General features: G+C 62.2%; 10 protein-coding genes across 10 annotated transcripts; 5 read left to right on the top strand and 5 right to left on the bottom strand.

The window, feature by feature from the left end:
• Window positions 1–6: 6 nt before the first annotated feature.
• Window positions 7–3,759, bottom strand: PAN0_016c5331 (TPR-like protein; the record flags this gene model as incomplete). The annotated part of the gene is made up of 1 exon (XM_014799272.1): window positions 7–3,759. One exon carries the CDS (start codon window positions 3,757–3,759, stop codon window positions 7–9), a length of 3,753 nt encoding a protein of 1,250 aa, XP_014654758.1.
• A 2,602-nt stretch (window positions 3,760–6,361) lies between these two features.
• PAN0_016d5330 (oxidoreductase) lies at window positions 6,362–7,312 on the top strand (the record flags this gene model as incomplete). Its single annotated transcript, XM_014799271.1, has 1 exon — window positions 6,362–7,312. The coding sequence occupies one exon, from the start codon at window positions 6,362–6,364 to the stop codon at window positions 7,310–7,312; it is 951 nt and encodes a 316-aa protein (XP_014654757.1).
• Window positions 7,313–7,776: 464 nt separating this feature from the next.
• On the top strand, window positions 7,777–9,624 carry PAN0_016d5329 (nucleotide-sugar transporter; the record flags this gene model as incomplete). Its single annotated transcript, XM_014799270.1, has 1 exon — window positions 7,777–9,624. The coding sequence occupies one exon, from the start codon at window positions 7,777–7,779 to the stop codon at window positions 9,622–9,624; it is 1,848 nt and encodes a 615-aa protein (XP_014654756.1).
• A 117-nt stretch (window positions 9,625–9,741) lies between these two features.
• Window positions 9,742–10,170, bottom strand: PAN0_016c5328 (soh1 family protein; the record flags this gene model as incomplete). The annotated part of the gene is made up of 1 exon (XM_014799269.1): window positions 9,742–10,170. The coding sequence occupies one exon, from the start codon at window positions 10,168–10,170 to the stop codon at window positions 9,742–9,744; it is 429 nt and encodes a 142-aa protein (XP_014654755.1).
• Window positions 10,171–10,460: 290 nt separating this feature from the next.
• On the top strand, window positions 10,461–12,074 carry PAN0_016d5327 (glutathione synthase; the record flags this gene model as incomplete). The annotated part of the gene is made up of 1 exon (XM_014799268.1): window positions 10,461–12,074. One exon carries the CDS (start codon window positions 10,461–10,463, stop codon window positions 12,072–12,074), a length of 1,614 nt encoding a protein of 537 aa, XP_014654754.1.
• Window positions 12,075–12,235: 161 nt separating this feature from the next.
• Window positions 12,236–14,005, bottom strand: PAN0_016c5326 (uncharacterized protein; the record flags this gene model as incomplete). Its single annotated transcript, XM_014799267.1, has 1 exon — window positions 12,236–14,005. The coding sequence occupies one exon, from the start codon at window positions 14,003–14,005 to the stop codon at window positions 12,236–12,238; it is 1,770 nt and encodes a 589-aa protein (XP_014654753.1).
• Window positions 14,006–14,831: 826 nt separating this feature from the next.
• Window positions 14,832–15,866, top strand: PAN0_016d5325 (uncharacterized protein; the record flags this gene model as incomplete). The annotated part of the gene is made up of 2 exons (XM_014799266.1): window positions 14,832–15,503; window positions 15,591–15,866. The coding sequence occupies 2 exons, from the start codon at window positions 14,832–14,834 to the stop codon at window positions 15,864–15,866; spliced, it is 948 nt and encodes a 315-aa protein (XP_014654752.1).
• Window positions 15,867–16,362: 496 nt separating this feature from the next.
• Window positions 16,363–20,713, top strand: PAN0_016d5324 (GTP-binding protein 1; the record flags this gene model as incomplete). The annotated part of the gene is made up of 5 exons (XM_014799265.1): window positions 16,363–16,450; window positions 16,652–16,703; window positions 16,817–16,927; window positions 17,018–19,078; window positions 19,264–20,713. The coding sequence occupies 5 exons, from the start codon at window positions 16,363–16,365 to the stop codon at window positions 20,711–20,713; spliced, it is 3,762 nt and encodes a 1,253-aa protein (XP_014654751.1).
• Window positions 20,714–20,779: 66 nt separating this feature from the next.
• Window positions 20,780–23,191, bottom strand: PAN0_016c5323 (chromatin remodeling complex subunit protein; the record flags this gene model as incomplete). The annotated part of the gene is made up of 1 exon (XM_014799264.1): window positions 20,780–23,191. The coding sequence occupies one exon, from the start codon at window positions 23,189–23,191 to the stop codon at window positions 20,780–20,782; it is 2,412 nt and encodes an 803-aa protein (XP_014654750.1).
• Window positions 23,192–23,545: 354 nt separating this feature from the next.
• On the bottom strand, window positions 23,546–24,515 carry PAN0_016c5322 (ATG16-domain-containing protein; the record flags this gene model as incomplete). The annotated part of the gene is made up of 2 exons (XM_014799263.1): window positions 23,546–24,213; window positions 24,284–24,515. The coding sequence occupies 2 exons, from the start codon at window positions 24,513–24,515 to the stop codon at window positions 23,546–23,548; spliced, it is 900 nt and encodes a 299-aa protein (XP_014654749.1).
• Window positions 24,516–25,052: the final 537 nt, after the last annotated feature.

Below are 25,052 nucleotides of genomic sequence, written 5' to 3'. Positions count from 1 at the left end.
CACACTCTACTCGGCGCGCTTGGCTTCAGCAGGCTCCTCGTGGATCTGGCCCTCCTCGTCCTCGCGATCGTCGTCGTCGTCAGCCGCCGCCGCAACCGCCACCGCAGCCGCTGCTTCGGCCGGCTTCTTGGTGTCACCGACGCTAACGCTGCTGCTGCTGCTGTTGCTCGTGCTCTTCTCGGCAGCCTTGTCCGACTCTCCACCCGCACCAGCGTCGACCGGCGTGTCGACGGATGCACTCTCTGCCGCTGGCTTGGTTGCCGCATCCTTGGCAAGCGCGGTCTCCGCAGCCTTGGCGGGCTCCGGCACGTCCTCGTCCATCGCCTGCGCTTCCGAGCCACTGCCGGCTTGCGGTGGCGTGGCTGCCTTGGGTGGCGGAGTGACCGCCTCGCTGGCGGCCTCCTTGCGAGCGTCGGCGTTGGCACCTTGGCGCTCGTCTCGCGCCGTCGCTTCCTCTGGCTTGGCGGATCCATTCGACGCCGCTGCGCCACTGCTGCCCTCGCCGAGTGCAGCGCCGCTGCCGCTGCCGCTCTTGGCACGCTTGTACGACGCATCATCCGGCGCACTGGCGCTGCCCTTGTCGTCGTCGGCGTACGGCCGCTTGCCCAACGAGCTCTCGGGTCGCTTCTCGGGGCTATTGGCGCGGTTCGCAGCGCTGGCGGCGGCGGGCGCAGGAGCCGAGGCAGATACCGACGCAGCACCAGCGAGACCCATGAGCGCGTCCGCAGCGCCCTCGTCGTAGTCCTCGTCCACGACGCGAGACGCAGGTCCGCGTGCCGCCAAGGGCTCGTTGCTGCCGTCGGAGCTGGCAGGCGATGCTTCGCGTTGCGCGCGTGCACCCTCGGCGGGCGAGCCAGGCCGGGAGCCAGCCTGATCGTCGCGCGAGCGCAGTGGCGTCGACGCGCCCTTCTTGACGCCTGCAACGCTGCCCGCCTTGCTGTTCTTGCCCGCTGCACCGCCTTTGGCGGACCACGGAGAGCTGGCGCGCGAACCCGTAAGCTTGCCCTTCTTACCTGCTGCCGATGGTGCAGGCGAGGGCGGTGCTCCGGCCGAGTCCATCTCGTCCTTGCCCTTGGCAGCTCGACGCGGCTTGGCTGCACCCGCAGCTCCAGCGGCATTCCTGCCGTCAGCGCCGTCGTACGCAGGCGGCGCGCCAGCCTCGGCAGCACGAGCGCGCTCCCACTCGGGCGTGGGGCCTCGCAGGCCAGGAGGCGGCGGCCCTCTGGGGCCGACGGGACCGTCCATGTTGTCGCCGTACGCATCGTAACGGCCGTCGCTCGGGTGGCCGTGTGGGCCGTGACCTCGCTCTTGGTCGTAGTGGGGCGGAGGAGGGCCTCGGTCGTCGTAGCGCATGCCGGACGGAGGCCCGCGTTCGTAGCCACTACGCGGCCCACCCGGTGCGGCGCCCGGATGACCGTTGCTGTAGTGGTCGCGGCCTTCATCGCGGCCGTATACCGGAGGACGACCAAAGGCGGGCGATGGCGCATTGCTGCCGTGCTGCGAACGTGCGTAGCCGGGCTCGTTCTTGGGCGTGATGCGGCCGCTGGCAGCGTAGCCTCGAGCGGCCTGCTCCCTCTCACGCTCGCGCTCGCGTTCCCACTCGAGCTCTCGTTCGCGTTCGCTCATCGGCCCACCCAGGGGTCGGCCATAGTGGTCCAGTGGGGGAGGAGGACCGCCGGGACCACCGGGACCACCGGGTCCCACGCCGGGCTGGCCGCGGAAGTCGGCGTGACCGTGACCGCCGTGCATGTCCGAACGGAGCGGCGGCGGCGGTGGCGAGCGACGAGGTGGCGAGCCCATCCTCCTGGCGTACATCTGGGGTGGGCCAGGCGAAGGGCCGCGCGAATGCGGGTAGCCACCGCGGCCGAGCGATTCGACTCCACCAGGGCCGCCAGCTGCCATGGGAGCCAGCGCACCTGGCGGCGGACCGCCGCGCGAACCACGGTCGTCGGGGCCGCGGAACGGTGGCGGCGAGTGCGACTGCGGCAGATGTCCTGGACCGGGCAGTTCGCGCTCACCAGCATCGCCACGGCCGCCTGCATTTCCAGCCAGCTGAGGTCCACCGAGCGATGGTGGATACGAAGGGCCCGGGCCGCCACTGATTTGAGTAGGGGGACCGGGAGCCATGCCGCCGTTGTTGGCGTAGGCGGTGGGATGGACGTCTTGAGGAACGGGAGCCTCTGGAAGCTCACCGCCCTTGGCTTCTGCGTTGCGCAGGAGCTGGAGACGCTGCTGGATCTGCGGGTTGTCGGGATCGAGGTCGGCGGCGCGCTCGTAGGCGTGGATGGCGTCGCTGATCTGGTTGTTGCAAGCCTCGTACAGGCTGCCGAGGTCGAACCACACCTCCGAGATGTAGGGGTTGAGGCGGATGGCACGCGAGTAGGCGTCGAGGGCGTCGCGGTACTGGTTGATCTGGTAGTAGAGGACGCCGATGGAGCACCAAAAGGTTGGATTCTTGCCATCGCGGTAGACGGCCTGCTGGTACGCCTCGTAGGCCTTGTTGTAGTTCTGCTCGGCCATGTAGGCGCGGCCGAGGAGGTACCAGCTCTGTGCGTCGTTGGGATCCGACTCGAGCGACTTGGTGAGGAACTGGATGGCGCGCTCCTGGTTGTTGAAGCCGGCGTTGGAGAGATGGTAGAGCCAGCCGAGCTGCTGGAGCACCTTTGCGTGGTTGGGATTCTCGGCGAGGACGCGCTCGTAGGCGTCCTTGGCGGCGTTGAACTCCTTCTGCTGCTCGTAGACGTGACCGATCTGGAACCAGATGTCGATCTCGGTGAGCGGGCGAGGCGGATTGTCGAGGATGTAGCGGAAGCATTCGAGGCTGGCGGGGAACTTGTTCTGCTGCTTGTAGATGATGCCGAGGCGGAAGTAGATCTCGTTTGCCTTTTCGTAGTTGGGGTCCATGCGGACGACGCTTGCGAATGCCTCTTCTGCGTGTTCGAGGCTGCCGTAGCGATCGTAGAGGATGCCGATGCCGTACCAGAGCTTGGGCTCCTTGGGGTTGGGCAGGTGGTAGAGAGCCTGCTGGTAGGCGGTGTAGGCGCGCTGAAGGTCGTCCATCATGAGATAGCAGTGGCCCATGGAGCCCCAGGTGTCGCCGTTCTCGGGGACAATGTTGAGCACGCGCTGAAAGTAGTCGACGGCCTTTTCAAAGTTGTCGAGCGTGCGGTGTACGCCTGCGATGGCGCTGAGGGCGGGCACCGAGTATGGATTGTGGCGGAGCGCGGTCTCGTAAGCCGAAAGCGCGCGGTCGTAGTCCTCCATGGTCTCGGCCGCGGCACCGACCGAGACCCAAGCGGCCTCGTTGGCGAGCGAGAGTTTCTGCACGGCGGGAGACGACGAGGCGCCGGGAGCGGGAGGAGCGGCGCCGGAAGCACCAGCGCCAGCGTCCATGATGCGGCTCTGCGCTGACGAGGACCTGGGGATATGGGGCGGCGGCGGTTGCGGAGGGCCGCCAGCACCACCGGGCGGGCCGTCAGCCATGACCATGCGAGGAGGAGGGCCGCCGTGGCCGGAGGGAGGGCCGTTGACGCCGTTCATGGCGTGTGGAGGCAAACCTGGCGGCGGCGGCATGGACTGGGCGTAAGACGAGTGCGGATGATGCAGAGGTTGGCCTCCCGGGCCGCCCGACGGAGGCATTCCAGGACCACCGTGACCCCCGGGCCCACCGTGAGGCGGTGGACCACCTGCTGGACCCGAGAGATGCATGTCTCGCGGATGGTGCGAAGGATGCGCGGCGTGTCTCGACGAGGGCGGCATGGCTCTAAGGAGCGACGAGCGAGCTTGGCCGAGCAGAATGTGCGAACGAGATGCCTTGGCAGGTCAAGGGGTTAGCCTAGCACACCAGTCGGAAGGCTTCCGAGCGCACGAGCCAGCACAGTCGGATGGACCGAAGCAAGCGCGTAGGCGGGCAAGAGAAAGCAAGTGGGATGCAGCCTGACCGGGATGCACACCTGTGACCAGTCGGCAGAACAAAGTCGATCGATCGAGAAGCAGCCGGATGAAAGCCGCAGAGCAAACTTGGAAGAAGAAGAAGAAGAAGAAACCGAAAAAGAAGGAGGAAAAGAGAGGCACGCGGATCGGTATCGTGAAGCAGAGCGAGGGGGGAAGGTTGGATGGCTCAAGTCACGATATGGAACCGGCGATGCCGAGGTGGATGGAAGGAGGCGAGGCGGAGGATGGTGGAGCGGTTGCAAGAAGGCGCGGGTCCAGGCGTCGAGTCGAGCGGGCCAAGAGTGTGACGCGATGCAAAGGTGAGCGAGCAGAAGGCAAAAGGGCCGAGAGCGCACGCCAAGCGGGCGACAAGAGGGATGGCTGGAATGGAGCGAAAAATTGGGCGGCGGTCGCTCTCGTCTACACGCGGACTGCAGATGCAGAGGCAGGCTGCAGAAGCAGAAGCAGAAGCAGACCCAGGCGCAAGCGGCGGATGCAGACAGCAGATGCAGAAGCTCGACTCAGACACTCGCAACGATGCGAAAATGCACACAGACGCAGAGTGAGCCACCACCACCCAGTGGATGCTGAGCGCGGGCTGAGCTTTTTTGCAGTCCAGTTTAGGCTGGGTGGTGTCCCGAGCGCCAGATGACAGATGGCACACGGCCGACGCCAGATGCTCGGCGTGGTGCCGAAATTGCACCCAAAATGCGACGCGGAGAGAAAACGGCGCAAGCGAGTCGAGTCGAGCCGAGTCGAGCCTTGCCGTGCCCGCAGGCAGAAGTGTGCAGGCGGGATCACGCTGTGGATCACGTCGGTTGACAAGGCAGCGGCTGCCAACTCAGACGAGCACAGGGCACTTTGTCCAGGGAAGCGCAGCAGATCCTAAAAAAAATAAAGAAGAAAAAAAACAAAAGCACGAGTCAAGGCGATGGCCTGGAAGCGAGACGTGTGGTGCTTTCACCACGACCAGTCTCCCGCTCTCTGCAAGGGCTGGGCTTGAATGACGGGGGGCCAGATGAGACGCACTGAAGCGACTTTCGACTTCCACGCACCGAGGCGCCGCCCCGCCCGGACCAAGCTGCCCATCTGCTGCTCGCTTAGCTGCACGACGTTTCCGCCACACAAAAGGCTTCAACTCCACTCCGCTCTCCTGCCGCTCTTCTCGCTGCGTTGGGGCGGTGCAGCATGCGAGCGACACGACACTCCGCTTTGCCCTTGCACCCAACCAAGCGGAGAAAATCCCACCAAACAGATTTTACTGTAGCCTTGCCTTTTTTCTTCTTATGTGCTCGCTTCTCGCTGTCTCCATCGAGCTTCCGCAGGAAGGATAAAAAATAGAAAGGTAAAACTGATTTTTCATTGGATCGGAGTAGCTTGTTGCAAAGGCCTGACGAGCTTGGACCGGTCAGCTCGGCAGCCTCGTCGCTCCCGTATGAAGAATCGGAGGGAACAAAGCTCCGCTGCCCGCCTGACAAGCTCAAGATTCCACACAATCCAATTTTTTTTTCTCTGCCTCTTTTGCTTCACGGCAGCCCGCCGCCCGCCGCCTGCACCACCCACAGATGAGGTGGCACCGGTCACGGCGACTCTGCATTTTTGGCGTGTCTGCCTCTGCCTCTGCCGTCGCGCGAGCGAGATGAAGGGGTCGGAGACGCGGCGATCATCGGCCCAGCCGCGACGCGCCCACTTGCTTTTTGAACGTCACGATCACACTTTGTAAGCTCGAACCGCTCTTTCGTCGTCTGACACGCCAAGCTCAAGCTCGATCGAGCATCGTAGCAGGCTTGGCGACCGGCCAAGTAGAGTGTCCTCGGTGCGTGCGGTGAGGCTGACGGCGAACGGCAAGACAATTCAACTTGCGCACGACCTTTTCCCGGCGCATTGGTGCCCGCCGTGACCACGTGGTGTTTTTTTCGGCAAAGACAATGTGACCATATCCAGGGTGTAACAAAGCCTGGCTTTTTTTGGCAGCGTCTCGGGATGACGCCTCGAGCTGAATCATCCGCCGCTCGCGTTCTTCGAACTCAGACGGCCTCAGTCATACACTTCTTCTCGTCGAGCCGGATGGCCTGACGGATTGAATGGCTGCGCGATGCACGATGCGCGCTACGCCTCGTAACTGCCTCACTCAGCAGCCGCCAAGCCTCGTGCGTCGCCATGACACTGTCCGCAGGCTCTGTGATTCATCAGCACCCGCGTCAGTACACAGTGGGCCTTTGGATGCAATGGGTGAAGGCCGGGCCCCCGCGAATGTCGAGGGTCAAGCCGTGCTTCTGATGATCATATAAGGCCCCACGCGGCGATTGTTGAGCTGGATACGAGCCCCTCTGAATCCTCTGGTCCGCAGCATCGCAGAGTATCGACCTCGACACACCTCGCACCTTCCCCGATCCCATTCCGTTGAATACGGCAAGCCAAGTTGACCATGTCGAGCTCGCAGAACAAGGACGACGGGGTGATCACCGCCTACCCCAACTACTATCCCAAGGGTCAGATGCAGGAGCTGCCGGGCGAGGACCAGTCGATGGAGCCGCTGGCCGAGCATCTCAAGGTGGAAAAGTGGGACGGCGATGGCAAGCCGTACCTGGAAGAGTACCGGGGCACCGGTAAGCTGCAAGGCAAGTCGGCGATCATCACGGGAGGCGACAGCGGCATTGGACGCAGTGTGGCGCTCTTCTATGCGCGCGAGGGCGCCAACGTGACGATTGCCTATCTTCCGGAAGAGGAGAAGGACGCGGACGTGGTGGAGAAGCTGGTGCGCGAGGCCCCCATGGGCACCAACGAGATCCTGCGTGTGCCGAGCAACCTGGAAAACGTCGACGACTGCGAGAAGGTGGTGCAGCAGCATCTGGACAGGTGGGGCAGCATCGATATTGTGGTCAACAATGCGTCCAAGCAGGTGCCGTGCGAGCGGTTCGAGGAGATCGACCTGGGCGTGACGGAGAGCACGTTCCGCAGCAACGTGCTCGGCGCGTTTGCGCTCACCAAGTTTGCGCTGCCGCACATGAAGCGCGGCTCGACCATCATCCAGTCGAGCTCGGTCACGGCGTACAAGGGCAGTGCGGCCATGATCGACTACAGCTCCACCAAGGGCGCGCTCGTCTCGTTTACACGCAGCATGGCCTTCCACCTGGCTCCGCGGGGGATTCGCGTCAATGCGGTCGCCCCTGGGCCTGTGTATACGCCGCTGCAGCCCGCCAGCCGCAGCGAGGACAACATGGAGGGCTGGGGCATTGGAGGTGTGCCTCTGCACGGTCGACCCGGCCAGCCCGCCGAGATGGGCGCCACGTACGTCTACCTCGCCGATGCGGGCGCGTCGAACATCATGACGGGCCAGGTGCTGCACCTTTCGCACGGCTCTTGGTTCGGATCCTAGCCGCAGCGGTATCCATGCCATGTTTGAGAAGTGCAACTTTGGTATCGATTGTAGGAGCGGCACAAAACGGCCCGTTTGACAGGCGCCAGGCTTTGTGTGCGTGTGCCTGCATCGAAAAAGTGTGAGATTCAAGGTTGCTGGGCGTGTAAAAATTGCGGCAAGAGGGTCTTGCTTTGGCTTGTGCAGGCGAGCTGGCATGATGGGGTGCGAGGTGGGAGCCGGGTGTGGCGCGCTGTTCGCAGTTGGGGGGGACAAAAGTGACACGCTTCGCTTCGCACGAGCCGGGTGTGGGAAATGCAGGGTTGAGGTTTTGAGCTTTGAGATCAACCGCGCCTCCATCATCCAACGGCATCGTCGCTACTTATCGCGACACCTCTGCACGCACGCAGCTCGGTTCTGGCACGCTCACCCACCATGTCCAGGTAGTGGCTTGCCACCTTTGACGTTGAACAGTGGCTGGCGCAATGAGCGCTCCGCACGACGATGCGCGATCCATCGCCACGGACCGTTCCATGGAGTCGTCCGAGTCGGACATCCTCTTCTTCCCCACCGCCGGATCAGCACGCAACTCGACCGACGTTGCACCCAAGCATTCTTCCGACACAATACGCGGCTCCAAGTCGCCACCCATAGCTTCGCCGCTTCGTGACCGTGCCGAAGTGGATGACGATGCGGAATCGCAGCCCCTGAACCGCACCGACACCGCACCGTACCACGACGATGCTGCTGCGTCGACAGGTCACCGTACGCCTTCGAGCACTTTTGGCCACACGCTCGATCCTGGAGCCTACTGGAGGCTGGCAGAGCAGGCGTCTGCGATCCCCTCGACGCGCTCGCTCGAGCGTCGGCAGGGTGGAACGCTCAAGGAACGCAGAGATGCCTACTGGAAAGCATCGGTGGTCAACGTGCTGCTCATCCTGAGCTGGTACACGTTTTCGACGCTCATCTCGGTGTACAACAAGTGGATGTTCGCGCAGGACAAGAAGAACTTTTCGTATCCGCTGTTTGTCACGAGCTTTCACATGGCCATGCAGTTCGTGCTCAGCAGCACCGCACTCAAGATCTTTCCGCAGCTCGTACCGCGTCGACCCAACGGCACGACTTCGCGACCGTCGGGCAAGCACTGGGCGACCAAAGTTGTTCCATGTGCGCTGGCTACGGCGTTGGATATTGGGTTGTCGAATACGAGCCTCAAGACGATCACGCTCACGTTCTACACCATGTGCAAGAGCTCCAACCTCGCCTTTGTGCTCTTCTTCGCCTTTCTGTTTGGGTTGGAGGTGATCAGGTGGAGTCTGATCGGTATCATTGCGCTCATCACCCTCGGCGTGGTCATGATGGTGGCAGCCGAAACCAAGTTCGTGCTGGTCGGTGCGGTGCAGGTGCTTTCGGCGTCGGCGCTTGGGGGTCTGAGGTGGGCCTTGACCCAGATGCTGCTGGACCGCGACGAGATGGGCATGAACAATCCCATCGCCACCATCTTTTGGCTCGCGCCCGTGATGGGCGTGGCCCTCATCTCGCTTTCGGCCATCTTTGAGAGCTGGCACGCCATCTTTGCCGCGCAATCGGGCTACTTTGATACGGCCGCACACGCGTTCAAGACCATCGGCCTCATCGGTGCACCGGGCATCCTGGCGTTCGGCATGAATCTGGCCGAGTTTGCGCTCATCAAGCGGACGAGCGTGGTGACGCTCAGTGTGGCGGGCATCTTCAAGGAGGTCTTGACCATCGCGCTCGCCAGCAGCGTGTTTGGCGACGAACTCACGCCGATCAACGTGACCGGGCTGTGCATCACGCTGCTGGGCATTGGCATGTACAATTTGCTCAAGTACCGGCTCATCACGCGCGGAGCCGATTCGGTCGGACAGGAAATCGCCGGGCTCAACGAGCTGGGTGAGAGCATCCGCTCGCGCGCCAGCTCGATCTTTAGCGGCGTTTCCACCAGCAATGGTGCGAGGCAAAGGGTGGGGACGAGTCGTGGCGGTGGGCGTGGGGGCGGATACGAGCATCTGGGTGCGGACGCAGACGAGGAGAACGATCTGCTCTTTGACGAGGACCACGAGCGACGCAAGGGGGCCAGGCGCAAGAATACGGGCGAGTCGGATGCGCTCGAGCTCGACACGCAGCGTGTGAGCCAGGAGGTCATCTCCAAACCGTACTCGGAGCGCGCCATGACCGACGAGGAGAGAGAGCGCGAACGCGAGCGGCTGCGCAAGATCGAGGAAGAGGCCGACATGGACGGATGGAACACTTCGGGCGAGCGAATCACAGGCCAAGGGCTGGTGGAACATGACCACGTGCGCACCCTGTAGCCTACGCTTCACACCTACTAATACATCGCACACCGTTACCTGAACCTTTTCTGACTTGAAACGATGACGCCTTCATGGGGGAGCAAGGGGGTATAATTGAGAGACACTACGTCAAAGCTAGGCGGACTCTGTTGTGGGCGGGTTGGATTCTGGTGGTTCATCGGCAGCATTGGCGTCTGGATCGCGCCACGTTGCCCAGTGCGCCACCTGCTTTGCCATGACCTCGCCGACGAACGCCGGATCCCGGCAGGCGAGGCGGAAGTCGGGCTCGCTCTGCAGCAGGTCGAGCATGTGGAGCGCATGCGGGTACTGGAGGTACTTGACGTAGCGCGGATGACGGAAGTAGTCGAGATGCTTGAGATAGCGCAGAAACGCGGCCGATGCCAGCACGCCCGACAGCGCAAGGTGGTTGAGGTAGAACGGATTGGCGAGCGATGAGACGAATTCGAGGTCGCGCGAGAACGCCGCCTGGTTTTCCTGGCGCAGCTTGGCATCCGTCTCGGAGGGGCCAGCCGCAGCAACAGTGTGGTCGACTTCGGTGGTCATTGTGCGCTCAGCTCCGAGTCGGCCGTGGTTTGCGGATCAGAACGGACCGCCAGAATGGGATGGTGGAGATGAGCAGTCGCTGGGGTGCAGCTGCGAGCGGATCCACCTTCAGGGTCCTTCGGAATTAAGCCGACGAGAAAAAGCACGGCTCGACTCAGACGCTCTTCGGATGGCGCGATACTGGTGTGCTGCCTGTTTTTCCGTGCACGGACAGGGAAACCGCATCTTGATCCGTCAAACCTTCGGCTCCTCCGTCCTTCTCGTCGTCCATCACACTTTAGACCGTCGAGATGCCTTCGCCAGCACTGCCAGCGTGGCCTCCGGCGCTGTCCGACGCCAGTCGCGACTACCTCTCCGCCCAAGCTACGGACTATGCCCTCGCGCACGGCATCGTCTACCGCCCCGTTGCCGCCAACCCTTCGGAGCTGCCGCCGAGCGATAGTGCAATTCACGCACCGTTCTCGCTGCTGCCCTCGCCGTTCCCGCGCGCGCTCTTCGAAAAGGCACAGGCGATTCAGCCGACGTACGATCGACTCTACGCGCACGTCTCGGCGGACCACCGCTTCCTGGAGCGTGTGATCGGCGAGTCGGTGGTGCACGTCGACGAGTTTCAGAAGCAGTTATGGGACATCTACATCGCGGTCAAGGACGAGCTGGTCCAGCCACTCTCGCTCGGCCTGTTCCGTAGCGACTACCTGCTGCACGACCAGCAGAGTGCCGGCGCGGCAGAGGAGAGCATGGGCAGCCGACATGGCGAGCTCGGCCTCAAGCAGGTCGAGTTCAACACCATCAGCGCCTCCTTCGGCGCGCTCTGCACAAAGGTCAACCGCCTGCATAGGCATCTAGCCCAGACCATCGACTATTTGGACGCTCATAAGGGGCTGGCGGATCTGGATAATCTGCCGGAGAACAAGGCGCAGGACGTCTTGGCGGGGGGATTGGCCGCTGCGCACGCGGCGTATGTGGCGCAAAAGCAGGGAGCGTCCGATGCAAAGAGAGCGTTTGTGCTCTTTGTCGTGCAGGAAGGCGAGCGCAATGCGTTCGACCAGCGTCCGCTCGAACACGCCCTCCAACACCAGGGCATTCGCGTCGTGCGACAGAGCTTCGCCGAGATCGCCGACCGCATCAGTACAACCGAAGGCGATTCGAGCCGTACGCTCTACCTCGCCCACCCTGTGCTGGGACGCATCGAGATCAGCGTGGTCTACTTCCGCGCCGGCTATGGACCGGGCGACTACCCGGGTGCTGCCGAGTGGGAGACGCGCAAGCGCCTCGAGCTCAGCCGCGCCATCAAGTGTCCCTCGATCGCGGTGCAGCTCGCAGGCGCCAAGAAGGTGCAGCAGGTCCTGGCGGAGCCGGGCGAGCTCGAAGCGCTGCTGCCCTCGCTTGGGTCCGAGGTGGCATCGGCAGACCAGCTGCGCGAGACTTTCACGGACCTGTATCCGCTCGACGACTCCGACCTTGGACGCAAGGGCTACGAGCTCGCACTGAACGCACCGGAGCACCATGTGCTCAAGCCGCAGCGCGAGGGTGGAGGCAACAACGTGTACAGGCACGACATTCCTGGCTTCCTTACACAGCTCGAGGACGGAGCAGGAAGCGTGGCGAGGCGTCAGGCGTATATCCTGATGAGCCTCATCAAACCCCCCGCTGGGCTGGGCAACTATCTGGTCAAGGCCGCCACGCCGGCTAATCCCGCCACGGGCGCCGTGCTCGCCAAAGATACCGTGTCCGAACTGGGCGTGTATGGCGCCATCCTCTTCGAGACGCGTGCGGACGACCACAAGGTGCAGGTTCATCACCACCAGGCCGGTGGATACCTGCTCAGGACCAAGGGAAGGGATAGCGACGAGGGCGGCGTCGCCGTCGGATTCTCCGTCATCGACTCGCCTTTCCTTATCTAGATCGCGCGCACCCGATTGTAAACGTCGTCAACCTCACACCGGCGTCAGGAAAGTGTGTGTATGTTCATTGCACGACGAAAGAGAGAGAACGACAGCATGGAGAAAATGGACGGCAGAATGTACTGTGAGAGCGCATGAGGGGAGGCGTGTGGGACCGCGCATCAACGCCAGCTGGCCGAGACGAGCTTGGCGACGGTGTGGAGCGCGCAGTACTTGACGTTGGGGTCTGGGTGGGTCATGAGCGACATGATCCTCGCCTTTGCGCCCAGATCGCCGACGCGGCGCTTGCCCTGTTCGAAAAAGTGGACAAACTTGCCGATGTCCGAGCAGGCCACCGCAAGCGTCGTCGCATCCTCCGACTGGTCGAGCACACCCACGAGCTGCTTGAGCACCTTGGCATCCTCGTCGACGAAGCGCGGCGCATTCTCCTTCCAAAACTCGTCGAGCTCGTGCACAGGGCTTTCGAACGTCAGCTGTCCCGACTGCAGCTCGGACAGATACTCGTCCCAGGTGGTCATGGTCTTGAGCCTCTCGGCCAGCTCGGTGCGGATGTACTGCAGATCCTCCTCAATCTCCTCGTCCGACCACTTGCGCGCCAGCAGATTCTCGCACAGCGGCAGAGCCTTGCTGCCCAGCATCACGGGCGCATTCACATCGGCCGCCTTGGCAAGTAGATTGCGCAGCGTCGCCACCGTCACGCGCGTCACCTTCTCCTTGACCGCAAGGCGTGCCACGTCCACCAGCAGCGGAACCAGCCCGAGCTTGACGTTGAGCTCGGCCGCTATCTGCTTGTGGAAGCTGAGCAGCCAGAAGCACAGCACCACCTGGTACACGAGCTGCGTACCCGCGCGCGTCGCATTGCTGCCATTGTTGGCTCCGGCCACCAGCGTGCTTGCCACCGAAGGCGTGGTGGTGCGCGAAGGCGTGGCGGATCCAGAGCCCGTGGGCGAGGCGGCGTTCGAGTTGAACGAGGAGCCGCCCGAAGGCACGTTGCTCAGCCGCAAGATCTGTGCGAGCTCCGACAGGAAGCCGCGGTCCACGTCTTCCGACGGCTGCTGCTGCTGCTGCTCCTCCTCGTCGTCGTCGCTGGTGGCTTTGGCCTTGCCCGACGACGAGGGCACCTGGCCCATCTTGGACACGTCGTACTCCCACGCATCGATGCGGTACTTCTGCGTGCGCAGCAGCGCTTCGAGCAGCACTAGCGCGATCTCGGGCCCGTTGCCCTCGGCGTAGTCGGGCGACATGCGGCGGGTGGCGGGCGACGCATTGGTCGAGGCGGGAGTGCGTGCGGACGTGGTGGATGCGCCCTTGGTGCTTGCGCCTCTCAAGAGCGACGAGAGGAAGGTGAGCAGTCGCGGCAGTACGGACGAAGGTGGCTCGGGTTGCGACGAGTGGGTGGCGGAGAAGACGAGGAGGAGCGTAAGGAACTGGGCCGATTTCATCTGCACAAAGTCGTCCGGCACATCGAGCAGCTTGACAAACGGCTTCCAGGGGAATCCGACGCCGTCCTGCTCCTCCTGGCCGTCGAGCGAGAGGAAGAGTTCGATTCGGTCGTCGCGATCGGAGAGCATGTCATCGACGAGCACCAGGATCTGCTGGAGCGTGTCGGTGCGACTGAGCTTGGAGAGCAGGCGGAGGTAGAGCGACACGTACTCCTGTCCGTGCTCATCCAGCAGCGGATCGAGCTTGGAGCGGTTCTGACCGATGACGATCGCATCGACGCTCTTGATCATCTTGAGCTCGTCGGCGCTCAGCAGATCCGCCCTGTGGTAGCCTTCCCAAGGGATAGGGCGAGCGCGGATGCGCTGTGTGAGGTCCTGGATCCACTTGTTGGTGAGGTAGACGAGAGGAGGAGCCTCGACGGTTTCGTTGTTGGCCTTGGCGGACTTGGCCTGGCCGTCGGGCTGCTGCGATGCCGAAGAGGTCGACATGGCTGCTGATCGCGGCTATCTAATGGCAGATGCGACGATGAGAACGCGGAGCTGGTGTGTCGGTTATCAGGAAGAGGTGTGTTGGCTCGTGCTGGATGACGATTGGACGCAAGCTAACCAGGCGAGCGCTGGTCTCCGATGCGAGTGCTGCGAGTCCGTCAGCGCAGAGATTCTGGCAGCGACGGAGATCAAGAGTTGGACGAAGCGGGATGGAATGGTCGGATCGAGGCAGGAGGAGACCTGCGAGGGAATGGCAAGCTTCTCGAGTCCGGTAGCCAACTTGCGGCGGCGACGTGCGAGGCGCTTGGCTGCGCTGTGTTGGGCTCGAGCTGCGAGCCTCAGCCCCTGTCCGCTCTCGCCCAGCTGCAAGTTGGAGCTGCGAGGGTGGCCCGTACGCTGCTGTGTGGGATTTTGGCACGCACACGCTCTCCACTGACCAAAGCCGATTTCGCCCTCCACCAGACAAAGCCTTTTGGATTTGGAGAGAGAGGCTCTGCAGGCACGTTCGTGATCGGCTGATACGCTCGAATTATGGCAGCCAGAATGGGATGTTAGGCCGACGATCAAGATTTGGGTCCCGATCGGGTTGCAACTTTTTCGTCGTCGAGCGACCAAGGTCACGCTCCTCGCGGCAGGACGAACTGGGCCATCTTGCAATTTTTTCGGGTGCAGGCAACCGTCATCCTGAACCCGAACCTCTGTTCTTCCTGATCGTTCCGGTGCATCCCTTCCAGCCTTCGCTCGCGCCACTCTATCTCGTCGACCAACACCGTCTATAGCGCGTCACTCACCTTTCGGCATCCAACCAACGGAGCACCGATTCATCATGTCCGCAGCTCGATCTGCGGCACCGCGCTTGCGGCTCCTGCAGTCCGGCGCTCCTTCCAAGCGTCTGCTTCATGCGTCGACGAGCTATGCTGCCGCAGCACCGGCCGCATCGGCTGCGTCGTCATCGCCGGCCTCGGACGCAGCAGTGAGCAGCGGATCGTCGTCGACCAAGATCATCAGCTCGCTCATCCTGTCGAGGCCTCCCGTGCTGCTCCGAGAGCCGACCAAGTTCGAGCAGGCGTATCATGAGTACAACCGCCAGCTTTCGGAAGCGTTGCAGCAGCCTTTCCCGAAGGACTTTTACTTCAAAAAGGGATCCGCCGCCGAGAAGCGCTTCGAAGAGGATCAGGCGAGCTCGCCGCAAGGCTTCTCCGCCATCGCCGCAGAGGCATCCAAAGCATCGTCCAAGTCGGCCAAGGGTGCCAAGTCGAAGGACGCCTCGGCTTCTTCGTCGGCGTCCGCTGCTTCGTCGGCGTCGGCGGCCACTGCCGATGGCGAAGCGGAAAGCCGTCCGTTGCCAAGAACGACCGAGGCCGACGCCAAGAACGACGTGCGCAGCCTCGAGCGCAAGCTGGATCGAACACTCTACCTCGTGGTCAAGCAAAAGTCGGGGACATGGCGCTTCCCTGCCAAGGCGCTCAACGACACCAAACACCAGAACCTACACGACGTAAGTCCCCTCTACGCCGACGCCAACGTTCAAACCGGCTCGAGATCGCAAGACGTGTACTGACCGATGTTCGCTTTCACCTCACAGGTTGCGCCTGCCTCGGTCACCGAGATGCTTGGCAACAAGATGGACATCTGGCTCGTTTCGAACCTGCCTGTGGGCCTTTACCGTGCTGCAGATGCTGCGGCCGAGAAGACCTACTTCCTGCGCGGACATGTGCTTGCCGGCAATGCCGAGCTCTCCAAGGGCAAGGGCGACGTCGAGGAGTTCCAGTGGCTCACCAAGGAGGAGATCAAGCAGCTGATGGAGGGGGGCAAGAACGCGAGCTACTGGCAGAACGTCGAGGGCCTCCTTGACCCTTAGACTCGGTCAACCGAGGGCAGCCGTATGGATTGCAGTAGCATCCTCGAACAGCATCAATGCTGCACCTGTACTTGTAGGAACGATGCAACCCACTCCTTACCAGTTTTCTGTATGAATCTCTCTGTAGCGCTGCTAGTCTGGCATGGCTGAAGATAGCAGGCTGCACTCTCACTCAGGCGAAGCCTCGAGAGCATGTCATTCGAAGAGGGCCTGTCGCGGTAAGGGAGGCCCTGAAACACGATGCCAGTGTCTCCAGGCAGGTCGAAAGCTGGAAGTGGCACCCGATGCATCGTGGCTTTCTCCTGGCTCCCTCCTGGCTCCCTCCTGGCTCGAAGGACCTTCCTGACGCTCAGACGGGCATTGCAAACGAAGGAGGCTCTGAGTACGACCTGACTCGAGCTTGACTCCATGATCGTTTGGCCCGTCCTGCTTCGGTGAGAGAGAGAGAGTGAAGCTACAAAAATGCTTCAAGACCGGTCGGGACGGTCTCGTCGGGATGGGCCCGATCGGACAACGCGAATTTCGCGCTGCTGAGCTCCAGGCTTTGGGCTCTGGTGACGGCTGCTGCGCTGCTGCAGACCAAGGTGACTGTGCATGAGGCGCAGAGACAGTCGCGTCAGCGGGGCCGGGTCCAATCTGCAGGCCAACTGGCGCTGGACTCGCACCCTGAGATGAGATGAGGCTCAGCTAAACCTGGCCTCGCAGAGCTCAGCTTGAGCCACTGCGCCAAATTGTGGCGAACCCGCACGCGTGCCGCAACGCAACCCCGGCCTGCAAGTCTGCAGCTCCGCAGCTGCCGGCACCCTTGCGCGTCAAGTCGCCGGGACAGCCGACATGGTCACGATTGAATGCACTCCTCTTCTTCTCTCCATTCATGTTGATCTCGGAGCTGTCGCAGAAACCCAACCTCTCGACTACAGTTTTGCGCATCTGCTTTCCGTTCGGTCTAGGCCCTCCCAAGGCTCAGCCGTCACAGGATTCCGAGCCAAGCTTCGACGGTCCACGTCCGACGTGACTCCACTTCATCGACTCTCGGTTCATCCGCCACTTTCAGCTTTCGAGTCATCGCTGCCAAGGACTCAGCAGGTGCTTCTCTGCAAGGAACCGGCAGCCCAATCTCCTGCGTTGTAACCTCGCTCCATCACGCGCAGCAAGCACGTCCAACCACTGTGCTGTCGCTCGATAAAATTCGCTTCGCCCATCGCCATCGCAAAGGCCGCGTCCACTGCTGACATTACCACACCGGTCGACATGTCTGCCAATGCGCCTTCTCCACAGAAGAAGGGCCCCACAATAGACGCCCTCACAGCCAATCTGCAGGCCTCGTCGCTCAACTCCGCCCCTCTCAACGACCATCTCTCGCTATCGCCCCAGGCTTTCAAGAAGCTGCTCCTGGACACCATCGACGAGAAGGCCAATGCAATACCTGCAGCGATATCCTCGCTTCCCGATGACGCCATACCAGCTGAGTCTATCGGTGATGTTGTCGTCGATGCCGACGCTGCTGCACCTGCCGCTCCGGCTCAAGGTCTCCCAAAGTACATTGCCGACCGTGTTGCCTATGAAGGCGGCGAATTCGTGCTCTTGATCGGTGGCGATGCCTCTGACCCAGACAGTGCCGAGCATCCCCGTTTCAACGACGAGGAACTGGCGATAGCGATCGCCAACGTCGTCAAGGCCTCCAATCTCTCGGACGCAGATGCTTCCGTCCTCGACCAGCGCTCCCTGGACGATGGCAGCAGGTCGGCCCACGTCCTCATCCGCAGGATACCTGCAAGCGCCGAAGAGCTCGTAGAGCTGCGCATCGCCGTCATCGGCAACGTGGACGCAGGCAAGTCCACCATGCTCGGCGTGCTCACCAAGGGCGGCCTCGACGACGGCCGTGGCAAGGCGCGAGTCAACCTCTTCCGCCACAAGCACGAGGTCGAGTCCGGCAGAACCTCATCCGTCGGCATGGAGATCATGGGCTTCGACTCCAAGGGCAAGCCAGTGCACAACGCAGCCGGGCCTGGTCAGGAAGCCGGCCGCAAGATGTCGTGGGAGGAGGTGTGCGCCAAGTCGAGCAAAGTCATCTCGTTCATCGATCTGGCCGGCCATGAGCGCTACCTGAAGACCACCGTGTTCGGCATGACGGGCTGCTTGCCCGACTTTGTCATGCTCATGGTGGGTGCGAACGCGGGTCTCATCGGCATGTCCAAGGAGCACCTGGGTATCGCGCTCGCACTCTCGGTGCCCGTGGTGGTGTGCATCACCAAGATCGACATGACTCCCGCCCATGTGCTCGAGACGACGCTCAAGCAGCTCACCAAGATCCTCAAGTCGCCCGGCTGCCGCAAGACGCCCGTGTTTGTCAACGACATTGGCCAAGTGGTCGACTCGGCGCTGCGGCTCGAGTCGGAGCGCATCTGCCCCATCTTTCAGATTTCCAACGTCACCGGACTCAATCTCGACCTGCTGCGCAGCTTCCTCAACATTCTGCCGCAGGCGAGCGCCGCCAAGTTCCAGGTGAACCAGCCGTTCGAGTTCCAGATCAGCGACATCTTCTCGGTGCCCTTTGTAGGCACGGTGGTGTCTGGCGTCGTGCTGGCCGGCAGCTGCAAGGTGGGCGACTCGGCGTTGTTGGGTCCGGACAGCTTGGGCCAGTTTGTCACGACGTCGATCCGCAGTATCCAGCGCAAGCGCGTCAACGTCGACGGCGCGACGGCAGGTCAGAGCGTGTCGTTTGCGCTCAAGAAGATCCGGCGCAACCAGGTGCGCAAGGGCATGGTCATGGTGGCGCGCACCGACGTGGCGCCCAAGAGCTACATGGAGTTCGACGCCGAGATCCTGTGCCTCTACCACTCGACCACGCTCTCGGTCGGCTCGTGCATGGTGCTGCACGCAGCTTCGATTCGCCAGACCGTGCGCATCGTGGGCATCGCCAAGCTCGACGGCAAGCCCACGCTGGGCGTCGGCGCCGGCGCGGCAAGCGACCCGGCCGGCAAGCCGGTGGTGCGCACGGGAGACCGTGCCAAGCTGCGCCTCCAGTTCATCCGCTATCCCGAATACGTCAAGCCGGGCATGAAGCTCATCACGCGCGAGGGAAAGACCAAGCTGATCGGCGTGGTGCGTGCGGTGGGGCAGACGGGGCCACTGGGCGGTGCGCCAATACCCACGGCAGCACAGGCGAATGTGCCGCCGCCAGCCAACCCTGCACCAGCGCTCGGTGTCAAGTAGGTCAATAGCAGCATGTTTTAGGCTGGGCTGTACCCGTCAATACGATGTCCTCTTGCCTTTGCGAGCAATCGAGCATTCGAGCGAGTGTGACGTTTGTTGGTCAGCTGAGCGACAGTGGAAGCGGGCTCCAGATGTGTGGAGGACAGCGAATGAAGCGGCTTATGTAAGCCAAAAATTGCAGTGCGGGCAAGAAGGGTCTCGCCAGAAAATTTGACCGGGCCTTGCAGAGGCAAAATTCGGTTGGGCTGGAATCTTCTGACCGTAGGCGCTCCATCTTTACGCCAACATCATCTACGACTCCAGCCGCACACTTTTGGATCACGATGTCGGGAGCAGCGTCTGGATCGAAGCGCAAAGCCGTTGGGGCTAGTTCGAGCCGTTCTTCCGCCGGGAAGAAGGCGAAATCGACCAGCTCGGGGGAAGATGCGTCCATACCGCTTGGTCGGGCGTTGGCGTCGACGGAGAAGCGCACGCGCGATGCAGCAGTGCGTTCGCTCACAGCCTACCTGTCGGCCAACGGTGCACATACGATCGAACCGCTCGAGCTGGGTAAGCTCTGGAAGGGACTGTTCTACTGCTTTTGGATGTCGGACAAGCCGCTGGTGCAGCAACGACTCGCCAACGATCTGGCCAACCTTGTGCTTGTCCACCCCACCTCGACCGAAGGGGGAGGGGAGATGAGCCAGCGCGCAATGGCGGGTTTGACGTTCCTGGAAGGTTTCTGGGATACGTTGGTGGCAGAGTGGGCAGGGCTGGATAAGCATAGGATCGACAAGTACTACCTGCTGGTTAGGAGGTTTGTGGCGGCAGGATTCAGACTGCTTGCAGAGGAAAAGTGGCAGCCTAAAGCAGTGGAGAGACTGGCGGGAATGTTGGGCAAATGGCCAGGTGGAGCGCTGAGTACAAACGACCCAAAGGTACCTGATTCCTTGACGTACCATTTGTCAGATATCTACCTCGACGAGCTGGAGAAGGTGATTGAAACCGTGCACGACGAGGAGAACGGGCAAGAGGAGGAGGAGGAAGAGGAGGATTTGCCGTTGGTGCCGACGCTGCAGCTGTTGATGCCGTTTGTCGACGCACTCGCAACGGCAAAGAGCAAGGCCATGTACGACCGCATCTGGTCCAACGTGTTTGAGCCGCTGCTCGACGATACGCTGCGTGCATCGGCTCGCGACGACGACTCGCAATACGGCTCTCAAGATGGGTCGGAACAAGACGACGAACAAGACGACGATGACGACGATGACGACGATGACGATGAAGAGGTGGAGGCGGGTGATGAGACGACGACGGGGACGGAATTCCACTCGTTTGCCGACGAATCCACGCTCACGCACCCAATCGACGACGACGAATCAGAACCTTCGCTCGCTTCCGACTCAGACGACGAGGACGAAGAAGACTCGGAGAACGACGTTCGCTATCCTCTTCTACTGGCTCTTTCATCTGTGCCTATCCCCACCGACGCCGACGAAGACGATGAGCAGCTTGACGTGGCACTCGTCCTGCGCAAGGCCATCTTCCAGGCGCTCTTCACCGCCGCCTCGCGCAAGGACGCCACGGAAGCGCGTCGTCGTCTTCTCTACCAGCTGTGGCGCGATGAACAAGACCGTCTCAATGATTCCTAGCCTTTCGCCTCTGCAAACTTGTGCACATTGTAATGACATTTGGGCGCGTGCGCGCGTGCGTTGTTTTCACCTCCAGTTGGCTGAAAAGGCATGCTCCTTGAACCACTCCTTGCCCTTTTCCTCGTAGTCCTGCTTGGAAATCGCCGTGTTGCGGAAGGTCTCTGCTTGCGCTGTGGTCCATTTGGCCGCACCTGCCCAGGCGTCGAAGCGGCGATCGCGTGCAGCACGCACATTCACCTCGACACTCGACGGCTGAATCGCCCGAATGCTCGTGTAGAGTCGCTGCTCAAAGCCGCGGTAGCCGGTGTGCCGGCCCGTGCAGAAGATGTTGCGCAGCATGCGCGAGCGCACATCGGCATCGAACGAGTGCACCACATGTGCACAGATCTCGTCCAGCCCCGCCTGGTCGAGTCCAGCGATCGATGGCTGCCAGAGCACCTCGGGAACACGAATGCGCTCGACGTTGAGATGCAGCTGATGCTGCCGCTTGATCGATTCCGGATCCGTATCGGTCTTGGACTCGCCTTCGTCCTTGAGCGTATCAGTGGGTGCGATGGACGCCTCCTCGCCTCCCCCCGGCCCGTTGAAGAAGGTGAGCGTGAGCCGGTTCTTGCGCGCGAGGCGTGCGGCGTAGGTGTCGTCGGGCCCAAACGTCGGATCGAGCGTCAGCAGCCGCGACTCGATCGTCGACAGCTGCGTAAATGCATCTTCCTCTTCCTCCGAATCGTCGGCATTCTGGATCTCGCGATAGATCGCCCAGTCGTCGTCGTTGGCTCCGAACGTGTCTTCGTCGCCACCCTTCTTGCGCTTGCGCGAGCCGGTGGGTGTGGCACTGCCACTGCCTGGAGCATCCGACGCGAGCGCAGTGATGTTCTTCATGCGCTGCTGCGCCGCGAGCGACTTGCGGTCCGAAAGCATCTCCTTCATGCGCTTGCGCTCCTTGATGCGGTTGATCGCATCGTCGTACTGCTTGCGCATCTTGGCCGACCAGCCGCGCGGATTGTTGAGTCGCTCATCCTCGTCGCGCCGCAGCGCCTCTTCTTCCAGCCGCTTCTCTTCGGCCTTTTCGGCCTTGGCGCGCAGCCTGGCATCGTAGCCCGCCTTCATGAGCCGCTGCTTGCGCTTCTCCTTGACGCCCTCCTCGTCGAGATCGGCATCGGGGACGTCGACCAGCGGGAATGTCGGCTCGTCCTGCTTGTCGTCCTCGACATACTCCTCGCCGAGCTCCTTGGCGCGGAAGCGCTTGAGCGCGCCCTCGATCTTGGCGATCATCTTGTCCAGCGCGGGCTCCGAGTCGAAGCCGTCGTTTTCGAGCCGCTTGAGGTACTCGGCCTTGCGCTCCTTGCCCTTGTGTTCGCGCAGCTGCTGGTAGTACTTGAGGTCGTTCTCCTTCTGCATCATCTTCTCGAGGCGCATCTTGCGCGTCTGCTCGCGCAGCCGGTCGCCGGCGGCCTTGCGACGCTCCGCCTGCGCGCGCAGTTCCTCGTCGGACTTTTGCTCCGGCAGCGCGTCCTGGAAGGGGAATTGGACGATGACGTCGGCGCGCTCCATGGGCGTCCAGGAGGAAGGCACGTAGGACTTGTGCGAGGCGGGCATCATGGCCATGCCCTTGATGTCGGCGGCGTAGTCTTGCGAGACGTAGCAGAGTTCCTCGAGCATGTTCTGCGCCTGCCAGGGCGTGACGCGTGCGGGGAAGCCGGGGTACTTGAGCTGCACGAGGCGCAGCAGGAGGTCGGACGCCTGTGCGCCGCCCCACGCGAGACGCTTGGCGTTGGTGAGGATGCCCTTGCCTGCGACGGTGGGGATGACGACGGTGCTGGCTCGGCCCGAGGAGACGATGAGCGCATCGTCGGCGACGTCGTTCTGGTATGCGGAAAAGAGGCAGTCGACGCCGTAGTTGACCGAGGGCACCTGGTAGGCTTCGAACATGAGCTCGTTCATGAGGCCTCTGCTGTAGGCTGGATTGCAGAGGGTCTCTGTCATGCAGATGGGGTGCTGCACGCGGTCGGTGTCGATGCCGAGGTTGGAGAAGGTGTAGTCGAGGACGATTTCCATGGCGTCCCAGCCGGTGACGACGTCGGCGTCAAAGGGGCTGCGGATGGAGCTGCGCGACAGGCCATCGGCATAGACGTCGCTTCCGACGAGGAGCATGGTGAGGTTCTTCTTGCGGTCGCGCACCTTGGAGACGAGGTTGTCGTAGGCCACAAAGGGCTGGTGAGCGACCGAGGCTGGATCGGCAGCATCGGCGAGGCCGAAGCCGGCACGCAGCTCGCTGGAGCCATTGTCGATGACGATGGGGCAGTCCGAGTTCCAGTAGGTGGAGGAGCGGTAGGCGAGCTTGGGCACGGATTTCGGCCTGGGGAAGTCGGCGGCGGTGTGGACGGGGACGTGGTCGAGCGGCTGATATGGGTTGGAGGAGGAGGATGCGGCGTGCGAGGAGTGCGGCATGCGATCGTCGTAGACCGCGACGGGCGCCATGGTTGCTTTTGGAGTGGCCGCTGCCGCTGTGGAAGTGGTGGTGGTGGTAGAGCGGGAAGCAATCGCTGTGACGACGACGACGACGAGTCGAGACGGTTGGAATGGAAATTCCGAGCTTCGCGGATCCACATGTGCCCAACGCCAGAGAAGAAGCGTATTTCGCCTCGGCCCAAACCCTGCATGAGGCCGTGCTGAGCGCGTCACTGCAGCCACATTTCTAGAGCGGGTCCATCTGCTCCCTCGAAGCGCCGTCATCCACCTTGAAACGGCGAGCTCTCACTCTGTCACGCTCATACACGCAGCAGTGATGCAGTCGCATCATATGAAGAGTGGACAGCGGGTATCATGGCACGACTACTTTGGTTTAGGTTGTGGCGGCTCGGGATCCGAGGGTTTTAGGCTGCCGTCTGGGTTGGTCGAGGACTCTCTGCGCTTGCGGACCTCTTCGAGCCATATGGTTCCTTCGTTCATCTTGTCGGCCTCTTCGTTCATGCGGTCGAGCCAGCGCTGGAGGAGGCTGGCGTTGTCCTTCTTGAGGTCCTGGTTGCGCGCCTCGATCTGGCTGAGTTCGAGGCTGAGTGTGGCCAGCTCGTCCTGCAAGATCTGAATGCCTCGATCCTTTTCTCCCACGGCGTGCGTGAGGTCGTCGGCCTGGCGCCGAAGCTTTTCGTGATCGATCTGGAGTTTGGCGAGCAGTTCCGACTGGCGGCGCGCCTCGTCTTCCTTTTCGCGATGCGATTCGTTCATGAGCAGCAGCCGTTGCGCATTCTGTCCCTGCGTCTTGTACAGCGTCGCGACCTCGTCTCGCAGCGACGCGAGCTGCTGCTCGAGCGAGGTGATGTAGGCCAGCTGGACCGAAGTGGCCGCAGGAGTCACCGAGGGCGAAGGCGAGGCGGCACCGGACGTGGCACCTGCTGGGCTCGAGGCTGATGCGGACGATGGTGATGGTGCTACGGCGGCTGCATTGAGGAGGGCGCGGTTGCGCTGCTTCAGCATGCGTGTTTGCTCTGCGAGCTTGCGGTCTTGTCACGTCAAAAAGAGGATGAGCATCGTCAACGACTGGGGCGATGGATGAGCGATGAGCACACTTACACTGTTGAAACATGGCATCGTGCTGCTTCTCCACCACATCTCGCTCTTGCAGCCGCAGGAAGATGGCCTGGTGCCACTGCATGCCTGTCGAACCATGCGTCGTCATGGCGGCTGCGGAGGAAGCCGATGTGATCGTAGGCTGACGAGGAGCTCGGACGAGAGCCGGCGCGTGCACGTTGGCAGCATCTCTGCAGCAGTGAGCAACGCAGCCAGGGTCCAATAATTTGTGCATGTTAGGGCGTTGTCTAGGGAGCTGGCCTGAGAGGCATGACGAAATGCAAAATGAGCCCAAAGCCGGTGCGACACGAGTCTCGGCAAAGCAGCAGAGGGACCGGGATGTGATTGCGTTTGGGTGTGGGTGTGTTTAGACTGAGCCTTGGGTTGCCTTGACGCGGTGTGCTGCCTCAGGGGTGCGGCGCCTCTGGAGGTGTTGGGTGCGTGCCAAATTCCGGAGCTCGCGCCGCCGCCCCGCCCGCGCAACCCGCACTCCACATGTGTTGCAGAGGCAGAGAGAGGGAGAGAGAGAGCCAGAGAGGAGAGAGAGAGAGAGGGTCGGCGTCGCTCACGCAACACATCCGACACTCGCTATCATCACCCGACTCCTCTCGATCCACACCAGCCATTGCTCCCTTGCTTCACCTACAGCATCCTCACAGCGCTATTTTCAGTCGCAGTGTACGCTGGTGATATCGACTGCACGCACACACCGACAGCAGCCTAGCTGTACTCGGACCTACGCCCTATCTTTGTCGTCTGGTGGCTCGTCCCA

Source organism: Moesziomyces antarcticus, assembly GCF_000747765.1.
Source record: "Moesziomyces antarcticus DNA, scaffold: scaffold_v10016, strain JCM 10317, whole genome shotgun sequence".
Classification (NCBI taxonomy): domain Eukaryota; kingdom Fungi; phylum Basidiomycota; class Ustilaginomycetes; order Ustilaginales; family Ustilaginaceae; genus Moesziomyces; species Moesziomyces antarcticus.
Note: the sequence above shows the minus strand (reverse complement) of the source record. Positions and strands in the feature narration are given on the sequence as shown.